The 25,395-nt window shown below is 43.0% G+C and overlaps 1 protein-coding gene and 1 long non-coding RNA gene across 12 annotated transcripts in view; one reads left to right on the top strand and one right to left on the bottom strand.

Annotated features, from left to right (window-relative positions):
• Positions 1-5,734: 5,734 nt before the first annotated feature.
• LOC121598672 (inositol hexakisphosphate and diphosphoinositol-pentakisphosphate kinase) overlaps positions 5,735-25,395 on the top strand; it is a 42,915-nt gene continuing 23,254 nt past the window's right edge. For 2 of the 11 annotated variants that reach the window (XM_041925913.1, XM_041925895.1), the window contains exons 1-3: positions 9,867-10,428; positions 23,562-24,165; positions 24,567-24,893. In XM_041925913.1, the coding sequence (XP_041781847.1) occupies positions 23,779-24,165; positions 24,567-24,893 (714 nt within the window). In that variant the 5' untranslated portion in view covers positions 9,867-10,428; positions 23,562-23,778. Of the gene's footprint in view, positions 6,412-6,723; positions 7,993-9,723; positions 9,816-9,865; positions 10,435-23,519; positions 24,166-24,566; positions 24,895-25,395 lie in introns of those variants that run through there. The other 9 variants (XM_041925926.1, XM_041925859.1, XM_041925903.1 and 6 more) reach the window with 9 other exon arrangements.
• LOC121598725 lies at positions 16,167-17,499 on the bottom strand. Its single transcript, XR_006005608.1, has 3 exons — positions 17,005-17,499; positions 16,631-16,838; positions 16,167-16,304 (listed from the first exon to the last, which is right to left on the bottom strand). It is a non-coding gene; the product is annotated as an uncharacterized LOC121598725 (long non-coding RNA).

Here is a 25,395-nt window from a genome sequence, read left to right as displayed (position 1 = left end):
TTCGCCTTTTGCAGTAGATAAACAGCATCACAGTTCTATGTGGGTCTTTCAAACAGCGCCTAAGCAGCTTCCTTATGCCACGATGCCAGGGATTATTTTTCTTCGTGTTTTATTTTCAAGCAAGCGTCATCGATGAAATAAACAACAAGATTTGTTTCGTTTAAACACATAAGTATATTTTTAAATCCTTTGTATTGATGAATTACACAAAATTTTACACAATTCACTGATAATTCACAATCACTTCACTCAATATTCATTCTTCAATTAACGAATCTAACTTGTGCAGCAGCAATGAGATTATTGCCGGTGTCCGTCTTTGACACTTTGACAAGAGCCATCTCGTACCGATGTCATGCATTAAAAAGCTATAAAGTTCCACCAAGTTCGGTACGCTTTCTTAACAAGCCTTCAAGTTCCACCATGAACCCTAAACATAGTGATAATCAGCCGCAAAGTTCCAAAAAGTACCATGTGCCTGTTAAAAAGCTCCATAGTTCCGCAAAGTACCGTCTATCTCTTAATCAGCCACAAAGTACGACATCGGAACGATTTTTCGTTAAACAGCCCTAAATCAGCTATAAAGTACGAGCTGGTTATTTGGGAACTGTCAAAAGAAAACCTTACAAGCGTCTTCAGCACTGCACTGTTGTAGTGTTCCCAGATATGAGCGTGAGATTCGATAGCACGATTTACGTGTTATGTTCTCTTGCGTTAAGCTCTGAGCTATTTCACTTTATTAAAGATGGTCTACATTATTCGGTTGTTAAATACCAACTCATTGAAAGGTAATAATATATCAAACTCATTTCGATAACTAAAATAAAAGGAAAAATGAGATACATATTACTCCCATCCTGATAATGAACGGTGAACATAGTGTAATTATTATGTTTTTTTAAAAAGGTATTATTTTAATTTCGCTTCACATAAATTTTGTTTCAAGTAATTATAGTAAGAAAAAATTAATTTTTTTAAAATTAATTAATTTAAATTAAATTAAATTAATTTAAAAGAAATAAACGCAGAAAAAAGATCATAAAAATCTGGATTTGAACACACGCTTTCTCGGTTCGGAACCAAAAGCGTTGTCACTGCTCTATTTGGCAGTTACATTGGTATAGGTGCAAATTCAGTATATAAACAAGCTAAGATGGCGGCAAGCTATCTGTTCTCCTTGAATCAAAAAGTTGAAAGATTTCGAAGAGAACCCGTTACAGCCGTGAAAGTTTCGGTTGAAATCTTTATTCGCCTTCTAAGGCGACTAAGGCCTTAAATGCCTTCTGAATGCCTTCAAAGCCGTTTAATGCTGGTAGGGATGGATCGCAAAGTAGGAAGAGCGACCGGACTCCAATATAAATTTCGTAGTAGTGTCTGATTTTGAATACCCACCACTGTAGATGTTCAAAATTATTTAAGTTGTTTTTTTGTTACGTAACTTCTTTGTTTTTAAGTGATGGTTTACCAGGAGGGATTTCAACTTTTTTTTTAAGGAATTAATACGTTTAAACCACCGTTCACTTTTGATAAGGCATGCATGATGACTCGAAAGCCATCTTTAGGTTACATGAATTTTCCTAAAATTGACGTCAGTTTGGCTATATGATATTTGTTTTGAGTGATAATTGATCCTAGGTGCTATAGCTTGAACAGAACCCAAGTGCCACAAATCCACTAAACGACCACTAAACGGCTTCTAAACGCCTCAAATTCTCTACCTAAACGGAATATAGAAAGACTTCGTTTAGCAGACGGCAAACGACTCATGCATTCTAAAAATAGCAAAAAAGCTGGTGGCGCCATCTGTTTGTGGGATACCCAACCTGTGGAGCTTCCTCGCTTGGAGGAGAGCTTTCTCATTTCCTCTGTACTGTTGTATGGTTTCGCATTGAAGTTATGCATCGCTAGAACTAGAACGGCGATACGATTATTTAAATACTAAACTCCAACGGAAACCACCCAAATAGCCAGCTCGTACTTTATAGCTGATTTAGGGCTGATTAACGAAAAATCGTTCCGATGTCGTACTTTGGGGCTGATTAAGAGATGAAGCGGTACTTTGCCGAACTATGGAGCTTTTTAACAGGCACATGGTACTCTTTGCAACTTTGCGGCTGATTAGCACTATGTGTAGGGTTCATGGTGGAACTTGAAGGCTTGTTAAGAAAGGGTACCGAACTTGGTGGAACTTTATAGCTTTTTAATGCATGACATCGGTACAAGGTGGCTCTTGTCAAAGTGTCAAAGACGTACGCCGCCAATAATCTCATTGCTGCTGCACAAGTTAGATACGTTAATTGAAGAATGAATATTGAGTGAAGTGATTGTGAATTATCAGTATATTGTGTAAAATTTTGTGTAATTCATCAATACAAAGGATTTAAAAATATACATATGTGTTTAAACGAAACAAATCTTGTTGTTTATTTCATCGATGACGCTTGCTTGAAAATAAAACACAAAGAAAAATAATACCTGGCATCGTGGCATAAGGAAGCTGCTTAGGCGCTGTTTGAAAGACCCACATAGAACTTTGATGCTGTTTATCTACTGCAAAAGGCGAATTAGAGCAGCGATCTTTAGCGTGCCAAAATGAGCTGCTTAAGCAATTCTGGCTATTTGGGCACCAGTACTGAAGCAAGTGAGATTTGAGTAATGGTCGTTGGTGTTGATACCCACGTATCTGACCACACGACCATTCATATAGATTTTTGCTCAGAAAGTTAGAAGGCTATATAGGTCATTATAAGATGAAACTTGTCGAAAACACATTGCAAGAAAAGGATAGCAATATAATGATGAGTTGTAATACGCCATCTATTGATCAAACCAATGAAGCTGTGAAGCTTTCATTTTTTTCCTATGGATATTCAATTTTCCAGTCGTTTAAGCTTAATCTGTGGCGCTTGGGAAGTCTGTTGTAAATTGATATCTCTCTTGCTTTATGTTTTGCTTGAATGAAACAAATATAGAAAACATTTGACAAAATATTTTTGTACAATTCTTCAAAATTAGTACAAAATTAGTTATAAATTTAACGTATTGCACACTTTCAGACGTTTTTCAACGCCGTCTATGTTTATCCAATTACCGTGGAGTGCCGTTTACATCGGTACCTTTTATCCGACTATCCGTTTATCCGTGCTGTTGAGAAATGACAGTTCAATATAAAGGTGACATCCCAAATAGCCAGCTCGTACTTTATAGCTGATTTGGGGCTGTTTAACGACAAATCGTTCCGATGTCGTACTTTGTGGCTGATTAAGAGATAGATGGTACTTTGCGGAACTATGGAGCTTTTTAACAGGCACATGGTACTCTTTGGAGCTTTGCGGCTGATTAGCACTATGTGTAGGGTTCATGATGGAACTTGAAGGCTTGTTAAGAAAGGGTACTGAACTTGGTGCAACTTTATAGCTTTTTAATGCATGACATCGGTTCAAGGTGGCTCTTGTCAAAGTGTCAAAGACAGACGCCGGCAATAATCTCATTGCTGCTGCACAAGTTAGATTCGTTAATTGAAGAATGAATATGAGTGAAGTGATTGTGAATTATCAGTAAATTGTATAAAGTTTTTTGTAATTCATCAATACAAAAGATTTAAAAATACCCAAGTGCCACAAATCCACTAAACGACCACTAAACGGCTTCTAAACGACTCAAGTTCTCTACCTAAACGGAATATAGAAAGACTTCGTTTAGCAGACGCCAAACGACTCATGCATTCTAAAAATAGCAAAAAAGCTGGTGGCGCTATCTGTTGGTGGGATACCCCAACCAGTTGAGCTTCATCGCTTGGAGGAGAGCTTTCTCATTTCCTCTGTACTGTTGTATGGTTTCGCATTGAAGTTATGCATCGCTAGAACTAGAACGGCGATACGATTGTTTAAATACTAAACTCCAACGGAAACCACCAGCACTGAAGCAAGTGAGATTTGAGCAATGGTCATTGGTGTTGATACCCACGTATCTAACCACACGACCATTTATATAGATTTTTGCTCAGAAAGTTAGAAGGCTATATAGGTCATAATAAAATGCAACTTGTCGAAACACATTGCAAGAAAAGGATAGCAATATGATGATGAGTTGTAATACGCCATCTATTGATCAAACCAATGAAGCTGTGGAGCTTTCATTTTTTTTCTATGGATATTCAATTTTCCAGTCGTTTAAGCTTAATCTGTGGCGCTTGGGATACATATCTGTTTAAACGAAACAAATCTTGTTGTTTATTTCATCGATGACGCTTGCTTGAAAATTAAACACAAAGAAAAATAATCCCTGCCCAAGTGCCACAAATCCACTAAACGACCACTAAACGCCTTCTAAACGCCTCAAATTCTCTACCTAAACGGAATATAGAAAGACTTCGTTTAGCAGACGGCAAACGACTCATGCATTCTAAAAATAGCAAAAAAGCTGGTGGCGCCATCTGTTTGTGGGATACCCAACCTGTGGAGCTTCCTCGCTTGGAGGAGAGCTTTCTCATTTCCTCTGTACTGTTGTATGGTTTCGCATTGAAGTTATGCATCGCTAGAACTAGAACGGCGATACGATTGTTGAAATACTAAACTCCAACGGAAACCACCAGTACTGAAGCAAGTAAGATTTGAGTAATGGTCGTTGGTGTTGATACCCACGTATCTGACCACACGACCATTCATATAGATTTTTGCTTGGAAAGTTAGAAGGCTATATAGGTCATTATAAGATGAAACTTGTCGAAACACATTGCAAGAAAAGGATAGCAATATAATGATGAGTTGTAATACGCCATCTATTGATCAAACCAATGAAGCTGTGAAGCTTTCATTTTTTTCCTATGGATATTCAATTTTCCAGTCGTTTAAGCTTAATCTGTGGCGCTTGGGTGGCATCGTGGCATAAGGAAGCTGCTTAGGCGCTGTTTGAAAGACCCACATAGAACTTTGATGCTGTTTATCTACTGCAAAAGGCGAATTAGAGCAGCGATCTTTAGCGTGCCAAAATGAGCTGCTTAAGCAATTCTGGCTATTTGGGATTACGGTCTGGGGAGGATATTTGAAAAAAAGATATCAGAGTACTCCTAAAACTAAAAACTACTACTAAAACTAAAACTAAAAACTCCATGATTTATGGCAAATTTCAAACATTATCATTGAAAAACATGAATTTTATTTAAAAAAAAATGGACAGTTTTCATCAAAACATAGGATGAATTAAAAAAAACAGGAATTTGTTATTTGCATATCCGAACAAGGTCCAGTCCCGATGAACCCGGATAAACGGCGCTCCACTGTATTTTACCATCAAGCTAAAACAACATCATTTCAAATTTAACGTGCAAATGTAACCGCCGTTCCTTAACGGTGTACAGGCACCTTAAGCGCTGGAAACGTCATCCGAGCAAATCCGAACCGGGTCGGCAGACCCCCATCAGCAGCATAAAAACTCTCGGGGAGCTGTTGGGGTATTGCGGAAAGCAGAGGAAAAATAACACTTTATTCCACGCATCAGACCGTCCCTTTTCCCCCCAAGTACCGCAGTACCGCCCCAGATCGGTAGTGGTAGAAATGAAACCGCGGTTCAAGCAAAAAGAAACAAAACAAAAACCGCAGCAAAGTCAGCAAATACACCTCTGGTGCATTTTTTTTCTATCCCCCATTCACTGGGCAGCTCTATCGCCCCTCATACACAGACACACACACACACATGGAGTAGAGTTCGATCAAAACAAATCTGAGCGCGTCAGTTTGACATATCAAATGACATAACACGGGGGGAACGAGCCAGAGACCGTTCCGAAGGTCTCCCGAGGAAAAACGCATGTCCTCCGCATGTTTGCGTAAGGACGTTTTGGGTTTTGGGCTTTGGTTTGTTCTCGTTTTCGGTGCTCGCGGATGATTTCGCCGGAAAGTGCTGAAAATTGTTTCGTTTGGTTGTTGGTTTTCTTTTCGGTGATTTCGCATCGCCCAACAGCCGAGTGTGAGTGAGAAGAAAAAAAAAACGAGCCACATCTGTCCAAAGGGAAAGTGGAATGAAAGGCAAGCATTAAAAAAAAACCCAATTAGTGTGTTTATTTATATGTGTGTGTGTGTGTGTGTGTGTGAGTGTATGTGTGTGTTTGTAGTATCGTCCTGTGACTGCTGCAAACAGATAAGACACCCCTCCCCAGCCCTCCAAGGAAAGGGGAAAACCACGAATGTTTTCCAACTGGAACTGAACGGTGTTCACGGTGTCTGGTGTCGGCCAACCCGTAGAAGGCGCGAATGGTACCGGTGAGCCGCCTCGTACCGTGACAGCACCGGGCCCAGGTGGGCAACGGGAAACGCAGGAAAGGTGCAAGAAGCGGCGGCCTGCCCCAACTCCCCCTCGTTCGACACAATGACCTTTCTGTACGATCCGGAAGCGGGCAGCTACTTGTTGTATGTAAGTGTTTGCACAGATTTTTCTCGTTTTACTCTTCCCCCATCCAAACCCCAACCCGCCCATCCACCAAAAACCGTCGAATCGATTTTCCTCAGTTTTCTCCCCCCCTACAAATGGTGAACTTGGCTGTATGTGTGTAGGGTTTTTGTTTTACTTATATATTAAAGTTACTTTATTTCCGTTTATATTTTTTGTTTTATGCCCCCTCCTCTCCCCCTTTTTCTGTACCAATCGGTTTCGTTTTTTTGTAATGTCTTCTTTTCTTTCTTGTTTTCTTTGCATCTTTTTTTTCTTCTCTCCCGATTTGTGAAGTGACTTTCCTCGTACTCGTACTGTCGCGCGCGTGTTTGTGTGTGTGTGTGTCCCTCCGATCGAGTTTCCGGTGTGAACTTTAATTAGAACATTTCGGGGAAAAAGACAGGTGAACGGCAAATCAAAAAGAACCCCTCTAGGCGAGTACACGAGTGTCTTTGCTGTGTGTGTGTGTGTATTTATGTTTGTGTGTTTGTGTGAGTTGGACTTGTATCGCCCCTCCCGGGAACCCGCCCTCGCTGTGCATCTATGTGTCGTGTCGCCCCCGGTTTGGTATGATTTGTGGTGTGTTTCGTAAAATGTTACCACCGGCCATGCAGCAGCAGCAGGAAGAGAAGGTGAAGCAGCAGCACTTTTGACGGTGAATCATGGTGATAGAAAACAAGATTGCAAAAAGAAACCCTTTCTAGAGAGCCGGGTGCGTAGGTGGACCATCTTGGTGGTGGACAAGCGCATCCCGCCGACCGACACTCACACACAAACGTGCTACAACCTGCAATCTGGGACTGACGGAGCAAGAGAGAACGAAGCGAGGAACGAAACGAGAAGCGAAGCGAGCACAGGAACCGACAGCGACGACAGTGTCTTATCAAGGCACGTCGACTCTAACCTAAGTACTCACACCGACACACGCACACACGTAAGGGAGTGATAAGCGGCACGGTGCGGCCGACAGAGACGGAAACCATCATTCGAGCCCTTTCCTCCTTCCTTCAAATCTACGACCCATCCTACGACAGACGAAAAGGGTGATGTGGAGCAGCGCGTGGCGTTCGATCGGCCACCTGACCTGACACACAAACACACAGGCTGACTTCGTTTGGTGGCGTTTGGAGGCTACGCGAGCGCACTACCCAACACACTCCGGTGGCCACACTCTCTCACTCTGTGTGCTGTGTGCTGCGCTACATGGGTTTGTGTGTGTGTGTCTCTCTCTCCATCCTTCATCCTTCATCATCAGGCGCGTTTTTGGGAAGGTTCCCGGGAGAAAGAAGAACTACTTCCATTGCTCGGTGTGCTGTAAAGTGTACGTGTGACTGTCCCAACCTTCCTTACTCGTTACTCCCACCTCCTCCCTCGGATTGCTAATTTTGAGTCCACCAAACCACCCCACCCCCTCCCTCTGGGACGATGTCGTACACCGAGCTGGAGAGCGGCTACCAGGGCCTGAAGCAGGCGTCCTCGTCCGCCACCGGCGACGGGCTCGGTGGTGGCGCTGGTGCCCTGCAAACGCCGTCCGGTCGGCCAGGATTCTACGTCGGCGATGAGGTGAGTGACCGCGCTTTCTTATGCTCTCTCACCTCTCCACCCTTTCACCCCTTTCACCATCCACTCGACAGTACCCCCCCCCCCCCCCTCCCACCACAGCCCTGCACGATTCTGTTCTGCCCCTAGTGTAGTGTGCTGTGCAGTGTGTACTAGTGTTGGGTTTTATGAATCTTTTGTTGAGATGCGCTCATATGACTCTTCAGGGATGAGGAATTCCAATCTCAAAACGAATCTTCAAAGATGCGTGAATCTCTAAAGATTCATGATTCTCTATAGATTCATCAATGAAGATTCAGGAATCTCCAAAGATTCAGGTATCTCCAAAGATTCAGGAATCTCAAAGGATTCAGGAACTTCGTAAGATACATGAATCTTCCAAAGTCCTTGAATCTTTAGGGATTTGTGATTTTAAAAATATTGAATTTGCACGATTCTATGATACAGTGGTAAGCTTGCACGACTTAACAACATGCCCATCGTGGGCTCAAACCTTGCATGGACCGTCTCCCCGCAGCAAAACAAGCTATCCGGGTGTGTTGAACATGCCAAGAAGTCTCGAAAGCCTATGTAGGTTGTTACGCCAAGCAGAAGAATAATAAGAAGTTCAAGCTCTATGTATTTTTTGAGATTTTTGAAATCCTACAGATTCGTAAATCTTTCGAGATATATGAAAACATCGTGAAAATTTGAAATTTATCAATCTTTAGATATTCACGAATTTTAGAGATTCGTGAATCATGCCAACAGAGATTCAGATTAATTGAATCTTTGCAAAGATTCATTCAGATTCATGAACCTGAATTAGATTTATCAGTGTGTGCTCTATGTTTACCAACAAAACCAGCAGTTCCAAAAAAAGCACGACGACGAATTCAAGCGACAAGGAGGGACGGTGACGAAAGTTATGCCAATTCGTTTCGGTGATGAACGATGGACCACCGACATGCAATGCAACTACAGCATAAGTAAACAGCAGCAACAACAACAGCAACAACAGGCACAAAATCTTCCAGCAATGCAGCACGCTTCATTTCCTCGTGTGGTGCACAAAACAAAAGAGTGTGTGTGTGAGAGAGAGAGAAATCAAGAGCAACGGTGTTACTGCTGGCGCGGCGTTCTACTGAGAATGTGAAGATGCAATGCCCAGGCTCGGTTCCGATAGTCTCGCAGAAGGTTAGAAGGCGCGTGCACACCATTAAAAAAACTCCCTTCACGCGCGGAATAGGACAAACGCACCTGAGCCATGAAGTGCGGGTTCTTGTGGGGAACTGTTCCTTTCCTGACCCAATTTTGGGGATGTTGTTTTTGTTGTTTGTTTTGTTTTGTTTTTAAAAACCATTCCCATCTGTCAGCTTTCACAGTGATGGAATCGCTTGTGTCTTTTTCCCCGAGTGTCTTTTGCGTGCTAATAATTTCAATTCATGGGTTATTTCTTTTTTTTATTCCCCTCCCATGGCGTGTCGTGGCTGTAATCTAATCTGACCGTCTAATTGCTGTTCGATTGCGCTTATCGCGCGGCGTTAAACCCACTCGAAAGAAAGGAGCGTGATGGTGAGAAGAAAAAAAAACAATTTCGATGAAATACGCCACAAGAAACTACCACGAGAAGTGGTGCGCGCGTGTGTGTCTGTTTGGGTGTGTGTGTGTGGGATTGAGAGTGGGATGCACTCAAGATAAAGCTCGGGCTTGGGGGAGGGTGGTCATACGCTAAGATAGTGAACAGAGGGATACATCCCTCCTCCATACCATCGTCATCCGGCTTAGTGCGTTTCCTGCGCTGAACTTCAAAACGCGTGCGACTGGCCGTATTGATGGACGCCCCGGTGCGTGATCGCCTCGAACGGGAGGAAATATGTGGCCGCTTTTGTTTTTTCTTTCTCTGGAGCGCAAAGGCAAATTCATCCTCCCACACGACAATTCCCTGTCCGACGGAATCTACGGAACGCGAGCGAGCGAGCGCGAGATGTTTGTCAGGCCCGCGCGCTAAAACGCTAAAGCGCAACGAAACCGACGCAGCGCAGGGGATCGCGCGGTACAAACAACTATCTGCCGCAACAGCATCGATCGCGCCGCGTACACATACACGCGGGCCCGCTTGCGGAAAGAAAGCCGAACGACGACGGCGAGCGTGTGTTAGTGTGCGCGCGTGCGCGCGCGCACTCACGCACGCACCACGCTTCGCAGCAGCCTCTTCCGAAACCGGCGTGTATACGGTCCAGCAGCAGCAGCAGCAGCAGCTCTGTTGTGGTCCGCCTGCAATCAAAACGGCGCGCGCGGCCCTTTCAGTTCACTGTCACACAACAAGCTACGAGGACGTGCAGCAACACAGCAACAGCAGCAGCGGCACTTGAAACGGTTTTTCTCGCATTGCGCGAGAAGCATACGTGTACTTTCCGCGCGCGGGCGGGGATTGCAGTTCTGTTTGTTTACTACGCGGTATTGGTAGAAAGTGTTGAAACGGTTGAGCTGCAAACGTAGCCAATGCAAACGGTTGTGCGTTTTCTGGGTGACTGCAAACAAAACGTCATTTCCGTTTCCATTCGGCGTGCTTTATTTTGTTAAGACTCAGTGTTCCTGTGCAGCGTGTCTGTGTGTGTGTGCGTATATGTATGTGGCCAATGATCTTCTAGGAAGCGCTGGAAGCTATCGGCCTTGAGTCAGGTAGATGCTGTGAACTCTGGCGGCAGTGGTGGCCAGAATGCGCCACAAAACTTAGACCTATCGGTGAACTTGACTTCGGTGCTCTTCTTCGCCAGCCTTGTGCAGGCAAAATCACGTGAATTCCCGGACGGGGTGCGCTAGCCAGTGTCTTTCGAGGTTTCTTCTCCCCCGCGGTGTCTCTTACGATCTTACGATAAACATATCTACACACGATAAGCGTGCAGTGTCACACACTGGCGTACGCGCTGCGAGCGCGCTCGCGCTCTCTCTGTATCACAAAAACAAACCGCCCTTGTGTGGAAAACAACCTTCAACCAAGCAAAGTGAGCGCGAGCATCATCCTGCCCGACAGTGTTCACCGGTGGCAATCGGCAAGGTGCGGCTGAGGGCAGGGAAGGGAAGGGCGGTGGGGATTAAGACCGTTTCGAAGCCACATTTAGTGGCAACGTGCAAAGCGGGTGCTTTTCGGGTTTGGGAAGAACCACGCGACGGGTGACAATGCCGCCGTCAAGTGGCCCACGTGTGTGTGCGCGCGAAACGCTTTTTTATGTGCGGGCGATATGGGGGAGGCGGGATGGTTTGTGCGAAGGGGTATCAATTCGATAATTCCATTATCGGCGGTGCTCTCAAGTGTGTGAGTGTGTGTATTGTGCGGGTTAGAAGTAGAGATGAGTAGTCCGGATCGCACCAACAGTGCTGCTCTGGTTCTGGCAAGGTTGAATTCGATTCCGACTCCAGAGACATCGCGACATTTGGGTCAGAATCGTCTGGAATCGTCCGGAATCGTTCCGAGTCGTGGAATTCATCCAGAACTGTTCGGAATCGTCCGGAGTCGTAGTCGATATTAGTGAATGTGCGAAGACACATTTAATATATCCTTCACTTTCTCTGTCCATAGCGTCGTCCGCGCACCGCTGGTAAGAGATGCCCTCCCCAAAATGTTTGGAGCGTTTGGATTAGAGCCTCTTAGTATACTAGCAACGAAACGGCCTGGTCGTTTTACGGTGTACAAGTGTTTCGAGGCGATCAGGAGGGTGGTAGTGAACTCCGATCACGCCGTGGTAGTTTCTGAAATGCTAATCTGGTCATTTTTCGTTGTAATTTTCCGTTGCTTGCGTTGCTTTGAAAATGGACAAAAGAAAAAGATGACCTACATTCCAAAATTGCGCACGAACTAAGGCGTAGTTCACTTGACACCATACTGTTGGATTGACTAAACTGTGATGTATCTGTGACTTATTGGTGAATCCATTGCAGTTATGTGGGCTTGATTCATACCAAAATCGAATTGATAACCGGCATGTTATTAAAGTCGTACGTCTTCGCGTATCTCTTGATAAAATCGCCTTTAGGCTTTACATCAATTCAAATCTTCTGTTTTGTTGCCGGTGTGCTAAGAGGTTCTATCAACCAGCCAGAGGTGCGCGTTGCAATGGCGGAGAAAGTGAAAGATATATCAAATGTGTCTTCCCATAAGAACTAATATCGGTCGACTACAATTACGGTCGATTCGGGACCATTCCGGCTTGTAGGATTGAACCTACCATTCGGAACTGGGTCCGAAATTAGTTTGAACCGTCCGGACCCAGTTCTGGTTTTTTTTTTTTTGTTGTTGGTAAATCTCCCAACTCTAGTTAGAAGCACACAGTAACAACAGCAGTAGCAGCAAACAGAGAGAAGATCCTCCTCATGTGTGCACACTATTGTTTTGAAACGAGATACACACAACGACACAGTGAGGTAACGCACATCACGCCATCGGGCGGGAGTTGCTGAAGTGAAAGATAAAACAGGAAACGGTGTCATGTCCCCCAACCCAACCCGGCATCACCATTGAACATACGCACACACAGATACACCTTTACGTTTGTGTCGTGGAGACGTCAGATAACACTTTGTGGATGCATCACTTAAATTATCATCCCAACAAGTTTGTTATTGTGCGCGTGTGTGTTTATGTTTTTTTCTTCTTCTTTTCGTAAGATCCCGCTTAGACCATATATCTTACCTCGCCCTCCTTTTCACCCTCTCCGTTTTTGGGTATAATCCCTACCCGAAACCCGCCCCGCGCGTCCGAAGGACGCGTCCACGTGCGAGGAGGAGGGGGGTGGGGGGGGGGGTGGAGATCTAGCGCCTTTTTTACGGCCGAGTTCTATATTGGACGTAATCTATTTGCCACCTCTTGTCACGAAACGCGACCTGACGTTTGAATTGCTCTGAGAGGAGCGAGGTACATCCTCCCCCTCTCCCCCTATACTCACCCGAACGTTATCGCCCGCTTTCTAATAAGAGCGTGTGTGTGTTTTTTTGCATCGTTGAAAAACAAAACACCAAAACTAGCACAACACTACTCAAGCGCATCATTGGTTTGGTGGTGGCGAGACACGCTCGAAACGACGACGACTCTCCTAGTGAAAAAAGAAAAAGAAACCCTGGGAGTGACCAGAATGGTTAAGGTCTCTTCCAACCTCGTTCGCCTCCTTCGTCACGACAATGTGATGTGTCCACTCGAACCGCCTGTGTTTGTGTCTTTTGGGTGGAATTTGTTTTGCTGTCTAGAATTTGTCATCATGTACCGTGCCGATTCCCGATGGGTGTTTTGGCCGTCATCACGCTTGACAGGGGGCACTGATGGGCGAAGATGCATTCCCGTCCCTAGCCCATGGCCGTGCAAGCATAGTGGACGCTAGTATCTTGACGCACTTTTGGACGGCGCCAGTTGCTTAGCCGCCACCCGTTCCGTTCCAAGCGCCCAATGCACATTGGGCAAACGCCTGTATAAAAATCGAAAAACCAACTTTATCGCAGGTTAACACCATGAATGTTCTTAAAATAGATACTTTAATTTAGTTAAATTCAAAATATTACACTTTTTTATCTTAAACTTACTGAGATATAGGCCATCAACCTTTGCAAGTTTTGTGTTTTTTGTCTGAAATTTAAGCTATTTTCGACTAAATAAAAACCATCATATTTTAGTAAATGACGGTCAGATTATGATAATCAATGTGACTTTGTCAAGTTTTTTTTTGTCATAATTTTATGTCATGTCTGAATATCTTCTTCTTTTGGCACAACAACCGCTGCCGGTCAAGGCCTGCCTGTACCCACTAGTGAAGTGAGCTTGGCTTTCAGTGACTTATTGTTACCATAGCAGGATAGTCAGTCCTACACGTATGGGAGCACGGTCTATTCGGGGCTTGAACCCATGACGGGCATGTTGTTAAGTCCTGCAAGTTGACGACTGTACCACCAGACCGGCGAAATGTCTGAATATATTGCTATAAATTGTTTTTAATGTTAATAAATGATCGAAAACTCAAACATCATTTCCAAATGTTTAGATATTTTCATTTTGGAGAGTGATTTCTTTTATGATTCGACTCGATTTCAGTCGTGAGTTGTATATCATAGGAAAGATCAACATTTATCCTACGTTTTGTCGTTGGAATTAGCTGCTACCATCCGCGACCCCGAAAATTATTTAATTATTTTTATGAAAAGAGCGCGAGCGATTTTGACATGTTTACACCACCATACACTACCAGTATCAAACTACTTGTCATAAAGGGGTATTTGAAACAAACAGGCATAAATATCAAAGCTGATCAGAGGAACAACAGTTTAAAAAAGGTCGTAGGATAGGAATCAACTCTTTTCAAAACCAACCGTGAAAACATTGTTTTTAGCGCATAATACTTAATCGTTTCAGTAGGTAACTTACTCCGCTTTCGTTTTAATTCGTAAGAATTTTTGTTGGTGCTGTTAACTACTACGCAATAATGGAATGTTGTGAGCGAAAACTATCAATTTTTATTCGCTGTCTTGATTTTAGTGTACGACCACCCTATTTATTAAGAGCAATTGTATTGAATAAAGAAAATCTGCAATAGCATGAGGAATTGATCATCATTTTGGCGTTTGTATGGCCGTGCAATGGTGATGCTAGAGCAGCGATGTCAAACGCATTTGACCACGCGGGCTGCAAATACTGCAAATAGTATCATAAATTGGATCGTTAACAGTTATCCTTTCATTTCATATTGGAATAACAGTTACGGTACAACAATAAAAACTTTAGTAAAAAAATAATTTTATTAAATCTAAGAAACGTTTTACTAAAGAACGAACCTCATTTTATTATGGCAACTGAAATCAGAGCTATAAGCGCACCAGTGGTCTAGTCTAGCTGATTTCAGCTAATTTCTAAACGCTTTGGAGAAATAGAATGTTGAAGGCAGCAACCGTGCCTAAAGAGGGGATCGATTTGATACTTACTTACTTTATCCGGCGGTACAATCGCCTTGCTGTCTTGGCCTGCCTCAGGAGTGGCCGAAACCGCTCACGGTCTCGCGCCTTCGTCTGCCAGTCCGTTATCCCGGCCTTAATGGCGGACGCCTCCACGCCATCTCGCCACCTCAATTTGGGCCTACCACGCCTGCTCTGTCCTTGTGGACGGCCTAAAAAGACTTTACGGGCTGGGTCGTCCGTTTCGATGCGTACAACATTGCCAGGATCGATCTGATATATCCCCCAAAATAATATGCCCAAAAAGTTGCAGAGCTTGCGTTTTTGATTCCTGTTGATTGAGCAAATTTTGTTAATTTTTGGAAGTCTTTCCGAAATTGCTCTTTTGGCTTCCAAATATCCTGATTGTTTGGTTACCATAAAAGAAAAAGTAGTGTTTCAAATTTACGATTTTTCGTGAGTTTGAATCGAAAACGTTAGTTGTTTGTTTAAAAAAAGTTCTTCTTTCAATAATGTGTTCGGAACTCAATGCTCGATTGCAGAAAATAAAACAGATTTGTGGGGTTGGTTCTACAATTCGCTTTTGGAATTCTTATCTTTTTTGCACACAACATGTATGGAGAGAAGAAAGAGGAAAACACTGATAAGATTTTTTGACTATAGATGTCAAGCCATCAATTAAATTAGCAATTAGTAAATTAATAGCGAAATTAGTGAAGTTGAAAATCTCTTCAATATTCAGATGTCTGGTATATGGAGTGACATGTAGCAGAAATGCTAAATATATTTTTGCTCAAGCGGTCGCGGGCCAACAGTTTGACATCTCTGTGCTAGAGGGTTCCGTTTGTCTGCCTGAGCGTAAAGAGTGGCCTAAAGCGATGCTACGGTATGTGGGAAGCGTACAATTGAAATCCGCTAATATAGGGCACACCGTTCTAAATTGGGTCAATATATGAAGGTCAGGTCAGGGATTCGATTTGTCTCCAGATTTACACACTGTCCTGGAAGAATACCAACCGTTTGAGATTGCGTATGTTAGACTTTTATCTGAGGATTAACTAAAAGCGGTTCAATTTATGTTTGACATTATCTGAAATCTGTTTCGCATTTTCTTTTACCCTTTTTGCACTCACAATCAGTTGGATCATTGGAATTGCCTGTTTTGTTGACAATGATCAAAATCCTGTGTTTGCCTTCTAGAAATGAGCTGTAGAAGATATAGCACGGAAAACATAGCGATGCGATTTTTGTTTTGTTTTCAAAATGACAGTTTTTATTCAATAGCTTTAGAAATGTACAGCTCGAACACGCCTAATCTTTAACCAAAGTGGCTAGTGAATGCTGGCTAGAAAGTGAATGTTTACGCTGCTCATGCTTTCTTTTATTCCGAAAGTTATGCTTCTCTGAAAAATAAACAGCAAATTAATACATGTTACATGAAAGGTAGTGAAACAGATCAGCTTTACGATACGAATGGACACAATTTTATGTGCACACAATGCAATAAAAAAAATCCCTAAACGTTTTGTTTTGAACCTGAGGTTTGTGTGGAATTGGCGACATTCAATTTGATTTTTCGAATTTTTTGTTATTTTGAACAAGAAGAACTGCCAACGTAATCAATGGTTTAAAGGCGACATTTAACAAAAATGGTCAATTTACACACATTCATAATGGAACGAATTATTGCAGGGACCAATCTTTTATATGATGCTATTTAATAAAATACCTTGTTCAATAGCTTGTTCAACTCCTTTTGATTCTCTTGCACCGCTTGGCCTCCTCAGGCTGACAATAAAACGGCCGCTAATGTGGCTAAGCATTATTGCCACAGGCACACACACAATTGTGCGCGCGTGCTGATGGTACATCATATCTCTCCATCTGCCTTGCATAAAACGTTCCTCGGCAATCGTTTACAGCTCGTCCGCAGGCCGCTAATAAAAAAAGGTTAAACAATTAGCCTTAAAGCAAAGTCGACATCTCTATTAACGGCTCTAAAGGGTAGAAAAAAAACTCCACTTCCATCCCCGGCGTTTCTCGCCCTCTTTCTCAAGCCCGTTGGTTAGACGGCGCTGTGGACCTTCAAACGTGCGCACATACCGTATCGTTTATTTTCGGTTACACTATGAGTGTTGTGAGTGCACACACACACACACACACACACACACACACAGGTTGTTAGAAGAGCGGCTAAACGCTAAACGCGAGTCATTATTTATTTGTTGTAATTGAAATTTGGAAAATATGCAAAACCACTGATGTATTACCGCGACGATGAGGCGCAATACTACAACTACACTGTGCGCGTCCGTGTGTGCAACCTGACCCGATCGATTCCCGCCCGGTCGGGCCAGTGCGCCTGATGCGTGCCGCCTGTTTGGCCAATGCCGGCATTGACATTGGAAGTATCGGACTGCCCGCTGCTGTCCCCCGCACAAACTGGAGATGCCGGCTGAGCCAAAGAGAGCGCCAGCGAGCGAGCGCGCGCGCGCGTGTACTTGAACCCAGGGAACGCGATGGAATCTAATTATAATCGGGCGGCGGTTTACTAGCTCCCCCAGCTCCCCTCGTTAGTCAGTAATGCAGCCCGTTTGGTTGGCGATCGAACTGTTCGGGGAAAATGCACTCGGGAAGAAGTGTTTTTTTTGTGGACGTTGGCATTGTAGTACGAGGGGAGGATGATTGGAATGTGTGTTTGCCATTCTTTTCCCTTCGGGCCCGAAGGTCGGCAATGCGTGCACTCTCGATGCACACGTGTGTGTGTGTGTGTTGCCCATCGCCCAACAAAAACATTTCCACTTTCTTGATCACGAGCCGGCTCATACCGGGGCAAATGGAAAAACACCATCGCGGTTTTGGCGACACAGCTTACTTGTCCTGACTCACGCCGGAATACTCACCGTTTCGAGATGTGGGGTGCTGGTGTAGGCGTTTATAGTTCGGGTTTATTGATCAAGCCGCAAACACCCCCCACACAACTACGGTGCGGAATGCGCGGTATATTTGGGTGGAAAGTTTTGCCAATGCTCCTGTGTGCACGTGTTTACCAGAAGTGGTTTCAATCGGTTTGTGACACATTTCCCAACCACTTTGGCCAGCAGCTATCCTTTTCCACACTGCAAAGATGAAGTCATTCGAACCAGTAACGTACGTTGCTATTCTTCTAGAACAGTCGTTTACAACCTTTGTTCAGCTTTTCCTCATTCAAGGGTGTAGAAAGAGGGGGAGGTCCTGTTTTCAAGCAGCAGTTAGGATTTTTTTGTACGCAGAATAACAGATTATTTTGTAGGAATATTTTGTTTTGTTGCAAATTTGGATGTCCAATCCATTGCGTTTTTTTATCTGCAACATTATCCCTTATTCTGAACGCTCGCTTTGTTTTCCGTTAATTCTAGGTAATCTCCCAAACAATATTAGCCGTCAAAATTAACTACTAGAAAGGGGAAACGATCGCTTGTCGAACCTGTTAAAATAGTCGTATTAACCAATAGTCACCTTTGTCATTGTTTTTCTTAATTTTTAATGAACTGCAATTATCGGTTATAGGTAATTGGTTGTGTTTTGTGTACTTGCCTAACATTTAATGGATTAATCATTATACAAAATTATAATTTCTTCTCATTATTTATGTTTATTTAGTTTCTAAAATAACAAAAAATGTAGTTGCGATACAGCCAATAGCTGTCGTATTCAAAAACGATAACGACGAAGCAGCGGCGAATTTAGCACCTGCATGTCGCCGTTGAATGAGGAAAGCGTTTGATTCTTTCTTTAAATTCCTGACGCAGCGTAAATAATTAGAATCTTATTATTTTGAATTACATTCAAATGGGCTAAAGTTGCAGGTTTTGCGAAACATTCAAATTTTAAAACTCAAAATGTGTATGGAGATTCTTGATAAAATTGCTTCATATATTGTTCCGAAACACAATTGTGACCTATATTTACTGAAGATTTTGATGTGATTAAGTCTCAGATGAAGTTTTAAGAGCAATTACAAGGGAATTGGTATACCTGATAAACGTATAGATGAGTGAAGAAGAAAAATCCGCGGTTATGCGCTATTTCTACGCTCTATCGACTCATCGCCTTTGTTGCATCGAGTCGATATCTATGCACCATCCCGAACACTAAGGTCTAGAGAAACTCTACGGCTCGCTCAACCCCGTTCCAGTGCTGGTCGGTCTGACCCTATGTTCCGCATGTCGGCTGTCTTCAACACTGTCTCGGATTGCTTCGACTTCGACATCTCAACTCAGTGCTTCAAGGAACGTCTCCGGCTTTTGCCGTGGCCGCAGTGAATTGCAATGCAAATCTTGTTTTTGTTATGTATTTTTTTTAATGAACTGTTACATCTTAATTAGGCCATACGGCCCGTTGAAGATTAAATAAATAATAATAAAAGCAGACATATCTGGAGTGGTCATGGTAGCAAATGGTACACATGTGCAAAGCGGCCAAGCTAACATTTTGTTTCAACCGTAAAGGTGATATGATGAAAACCTTACAATGAGTGACAAAAGCCCGAATGCATTGACGGATTTTTTTTTTATTTGGCGTAACATTCTACGCGGATATGCCGGCCTGTATACGCTTTCGGGATTTGTTAAGTTCCCTGCAGCCGAATAGTCAGTCCTTGCTACGGAGGGATGGTCTATATTAGTGATGCGTAAAGTTGGCAAAAATCCTGAGTCAACTCCGATTCTAGGCGACTACAAACGACTCCGAAGCACTCCAAGTGCCTCCGGACGACTCCGGACGACTCCGACTCCGGATAGAACTAGTGGTTCCAATTTTGCTGGAGTAGGAATCGGACTAACAATAGCCGGAGTCGGGTCCGTGTCATGGGTGCGCAGAGAACACATCGCTAGTCCATATGATGGTTGAAACTACGACGGGTCAGTTGTTAAGTCGTACGAGTTGACGACTGTTCAGTGGGACGCCGTTTAACATTAGTCTGTCTGTCCTTAAATGCGTGTTGTTTTGAAATAACAGTTCAATACAAATGTGAAATTCATTGCTGAGGAGGAAAAAAACTACATAAATAAAAATTAATAAATAAACTATTATCAGAGTACATTGTCGACAGAGCACTATACACTAAAATTCTGAGCAAATTTCAAATATTTGCATTGAACGAACATGAAGTTTACAAAAACTGACTAGGTTTTACCAAACATAATACAACATTTAATAAAAGGATCAATAATTTGTGATAAAAATATACTTTAGTTATATTGTTATATAGTTGAAAATCAAGACTCACATATATAGGTGGGTACGGAATGGCAGCAAAGTCTGCAATGCCATTCTTGTTGCAACCTTAGCTCAGTTTAGTTTCATTGCAGGTTTATTATTAAACACGATCAAATCAATTCTGAGAAACTGATTATCCTAATACCATGCCAATTATTCAAGGCAGTCGCAAATTCTATACCAATACAGTCACAACACACTATATGGCACCAACACTCCCTTACCGGCCATGGTGTGACAATTTAATGCGTTTTCGAAGCACTTCGATTTTAACATTAGTCTGAGCTGTTACAAACAATCTCTACCAAAAGTTTAAATCTAAGTAGCCTAAGTAGTCTAAGTAGCATAGATAAATGAATTATTTTTTTATGTTTACAATTGTTGTAAAACTCCTTTCCTACATTATCCTTACGGTTACCATTGATCATTTTGGCACTCGATAAATTTTGATTGAAAGCTTTTCGATTGCAACTTTTAGTTTTAACAATGTTGTACATAAGCGATACAGCTGCAGCTTTTCCTTCTGAATATTTTTTGTTGTTGACTATTTTCATTTTCAACTGATAGCATGTGTTTTCAATTGCAATTGAAATTCTTTTGATCGATGTCCCCCGTAACTATAGTATAAACCTATTCAGCGAATGGTTATTTTCGTTGTAAGCCTTCTTACGATTGACTGTGGGTGTATACTTGAAAAATCAAGTAACAACAAAACAAAACTAAACAGAAAATGCATAGTGAAGGCAGAAAACAAGAATCATCGCAAAAGATGAGAGAATCAAATAACACACGGAAGGAATGTGGAAGAAGATACGCCTCTCGACTCGAAAAAGGAGGATCTATGACTCGATAAAAAGCGCAAATTCAAATCAAACACGTTAAAAGAGTAGCACGTAATCTTTGCGAGTAGGAGTATAAATGCTTGTTGCACTAATCAAAAAGTGCAGAGGAATTCATACTGTCCTTTAAATCAGGGGTCTCCCAACTATGGCCCCCGGGGCAAATGTGACCCTCGAGAGCCTATCAAGCGGACGACTTTGAAAAGGTTAAACAAATAATTTTTAAAATGATTCAAAAGGCTTTTTTAAATACATATATATGCGCATGCGAGCATCATGCTTAAGCAATGGAATGTTTTTTCGTAATGTAGATAGTTGCGTAATGTCATCTTTACTTGTAGCAGTGACACTATTTTTTAAAACATCTCTGCAGAGTAATCGACCATTAAAAGGCAAAACTGAATACGTTTTGGGCGTTACTAATGAAGGAGAGAAGCAAAAGATTACTTTTTAAATTTCCTTGTTGGACAAAACATGGGCCACAACCAGCGAAAGAAGATGTTTAGCTATGGAATTTTCTTTAACAAAAGAAGTATTTGTAACGAAGATAGAGTGTGGAAACAAAAACCTAGCTGTTTGGGATTAAGTTGTAAAAGATGATGCTGTACAGTAGCAGCCAGCCTTTAATCTCGTTATAAATTGCACCCAACTGCATTTGCATGTCTAAGGAAAGCATAATGGAGGACATAAATTGCATAGGATTAATGATAGGGAAACGATAAGGTATTACAAAACCTTGCTGAACAAAATTTCAATTCAATTTTGGCAAACAAAAAAACAATCTAGGGTAAGTGTACCAATTGTGGCTATAGCTCGAACAATATTTTCGCTTTAAAACAGTGCATTTGCATGTCTAAGGAAAGCATAATGGAGGACATAAATTGCATAGGATTAATGATAGGGAAACGATAAGGTATTACAAAACCTTGCTGAACAAAATTTCAATTCAATTTTGGCAAACAAAAAAACAATCTAGGGTAAGTGTACCAATTGTGGCTATAGCTCGAACAATATTTTCGCTTTAAAACAGTCTATTTGCGTTTTGAAACCACGGATGATTTTTTATTACAAAATATGATCATTTTAACATTTTAATTAGTGAATCATTAGTTGCATTCTGACCACTTCCATTTGTTAAATATCACTATTTTAAAATGTGTTGCCAAGATGTTAGGTCATTTTGATAAGAGCAGCACTGTAGGATATTTTGAGATTTTGAAGTAACTAACTATAGCTATTTTTAATGATAGGGAATGTAATTTTTTAACAAATTCACATCAAAATTTACCATCATTCAATCGAAAATGTGCCTTTTTCCGTATGTCCATCATTGGTACAATTATCCAACGGTCTGCAAAATATCGCAGTATACCATGGATGCTTTGTTTACAACTGTCGATTTGGTCGTAGTGTGTAGTTTACAAATAAATCTGGGTTCTCGTTGTTATTTTGGCAATTTAAAGTGTTAATATGTGTTTAAAGCATCATTTACTTATGATTTTTTACAAGTGTTATAAAATCCAATCAGTTTCAACAAAATAACGCTGTTTTGAATGCATTTCATACGAAAAACGCGTCCCATTGTCAAGTGCGCTCTTATTCTTCCCTGGACGATAGTTAGGGTAAGTCTTGGACATAAGCATCTTCAAGATAGTTGTGATATGGCTAAACCAATTCAAGCAGAGCACTCTGATTTGCACTCCTCTGCGGTTATAGCTGGCTTCGATAAAGCTTGCAGGTGATATGAAGGATTATCAGGAGATATGAAGGGTGTTATCAATTAGCGACTATAGCCAGAACACTACAGCCAGAATTGGTACCTTGAGATGCAATTGTTAATCGAAATTATCTACTATTTCGAAAAAAAACTGAGTCAAAATAAAAAAAAGTCTCGTGTTTTATACATTTTAGGCTCCAAGAAAACATGCTGACTTAAAAAATTTTACCCACTATTCATTTATACAGGAGTAAAATCGGTATCTTGATAACCATAATACAGTCATAATTGGTGCTTTTATCCTAATTCGAATAAATTACACTTTCTAATACTTTGGTACCGGTTCGTAAGCGAACTATACAGAGGCGTAGTTAGATACCTTGGTATTGTCTCATTTCTTCTATGTGGGACAAGACCAGCAAGAGGAATTACCTGACGAAGGCAAAAATAAAACGCAACGAGTGTTTAAAAATGTACGTTGATAGTGTTGAAATGACTGACGCCGTACATTTGACCACTGCAACAGACATGCTCCTTCAGGCCAAGGAGAGAAGCATGGGTTTAAATGTCTAAGACTGGCTAAAACTGACGCGTTAGTCGTAGAGAAGAGGGTACGCGCGCGCGAGAAGCCCTTGAAGAGAACATTTATGTAACGGACGGACTGGCGGCCCCCGAGAACGAAAGAGAAGCGACTGTGTCCGATGGCCGATTGTCAACAATTGTAATAATCAGATGCAAATATGCGTCCTATTAGCCTCTCGCACACAAACACACGCACACACATTTACATTCTGTCGTAATAGCAGCGGCGGTATCGGAAGTGCTCACGTTTTACAATTTCGCAGCTACGCAAAACGGCACGCAGGAAGGTGCGGACGCACGGTTAGGTGTTTGAAGCCGGACAGAATCGCGTGAACCGTTGAAACGACGTCGTGACAAAATTCGTTAGTGAAGCAGCAGTGCAGTGATAAATATATAAATTAATCCATCCCCGAGGGCTGAGGTTGTAGTTTTTACATACACATACACACGGTCCATCGACTGGTTGAAGGCGCGCGCCAGATGGAGTGGTCGTGGTTGCGCGACTGGTGGCGCCTGGCCAAGTTCCGCCGGGGCGACCGTACCGATCCGACGACGGCGGGCCAGCGGGACCGACGCCGTGCCAGCGGGTCCGGTGCGGCCGTATCGGGCTTTACCGGCAGCGCCCTGCCCGACATCGCCGACACGATGCAGGAGCTGGAACCGGTGCGGTTCTTTGTCGACCGGCTGGACGACTCGTGCGACGACGCAAGCGACGACTACGACGAAGCGCAGCGGCCGGCGGTGGACGGTGAAGAAGGGGAGCAGGAGCGGCGGCACCACTACCACCACCCGGACCGGCATCTGTACTTTGGCGCAACGGACGCGTTTTACGACGATCCGTACTGTGACTGTGAAAAATGCTTGAATGTACGATCGTTTTCTCTTTCTCTCTCTGTCTGTCTCTCTCTGTCGCTCTTGCGCTCTCTTATCATTTTTCCCCTGCGTGTTTCTGCTTTCATTTCACACTACCAAATCGTTTACTTTTTTTAAATTCTCCATTCCTGTGTGCGTGAGTGATGTCCCTCCTTAGCACTCTCCAACACCTCCTTCCTCTGAATCCCCTCTCCCTCCGCCGACTGCACACTGTTATTTTTTTAAATTTTTTTAGCACCTGTCTAACGTCTAATCAAATGACGTTGCGTTGCACATCATTGCACACTACTTCATAATTCACTAAAGTCAAATTCACCACCTTCTTCGTTTGCCGCCATATTAACTTTCGCATTGTTCTTTCTCTCTCTCCCTTTCCACTGTCGGCTTCATTTTAGGGTGATCTCGATCCGACCGATGGCCTCGACTCGGACGATTCGTCCACCTCGGGCAAGCAGGTGGTGGTGGCGGTCTGCGCGATGTCGAAAAAGTCGCAGTCGAAACCGATGAAGGAGATCCTGACCCGGCTGCAGGAGTTCGAGTACATCCGGATGGTGGTGATCGGGGAGGAGATCATACTGAACGAGCCGGTCGATCGGTGGCCGCTGTGCGACTGTCTCATCTCGTTCCACTCGAAGGGCTTCCCGCTCGAGAAGGCGATCCAGTACGCCCAGCTGCGGCAGCCGTACGTCATCAACAATCTGCACATGCAGTTCGACATCCAGGTACGTGAGTCCGTCCGTGCGGGTCCGGTCTTGTTTTGCTCGGTAGCTGATAGCTTTAACCCTCATCGCAACCATAACGCTGTGCGTGTGTGTGTGTAACTGTCCGATCTTGACCATTATTAGTAGCAGAAAGTAAGGAAAAAAAGCGAACCGGAAGCCGGCTGTAGGTTAGGGTGTAGTGTAGCGCAAGCAGACCGGCCATGTTGAAGTGCTTCTTTTTAGTTTAGACATGTGAAGGGTTGGCGCGCCTCATTGGTACATCGGGCTTTTCCTCCTGTCGACACCATAGTACGTGTTGTGTTTCGCTTCCCTCCTTCCTCCGCCCTCGCTGCTCACTGATTTCATTTCTCTCTTCCTTTAATTTCGGCGGATGACGCGGCTTTTGACACGCAGGAGGTAATGCGCCACGCAAAAAAAGGGGAACGCCTTCGCAACGGTCCTGTGCCCGCCTACGAAACCCATCTAATTCCTCGCACTCCCTGCTCACCCACACTTGCCCGTT

This window comes from Anopheles merus, chromosome X (genome assembly GCF_017562075.2).
Source record: "Anopheles merus strain MAF chromosome X, AmerM5.1, whole genome shotgun sequence".
NCBI classification, from domain to species: Eukaryota; Metazoa; Arthropoda; class Insecta; order Diptera; family Culicidae; genus Anopheles; species Anopheles merus.
This window is presented reverse-complemented; position numbering and strand designations above follow the sequence as displayed.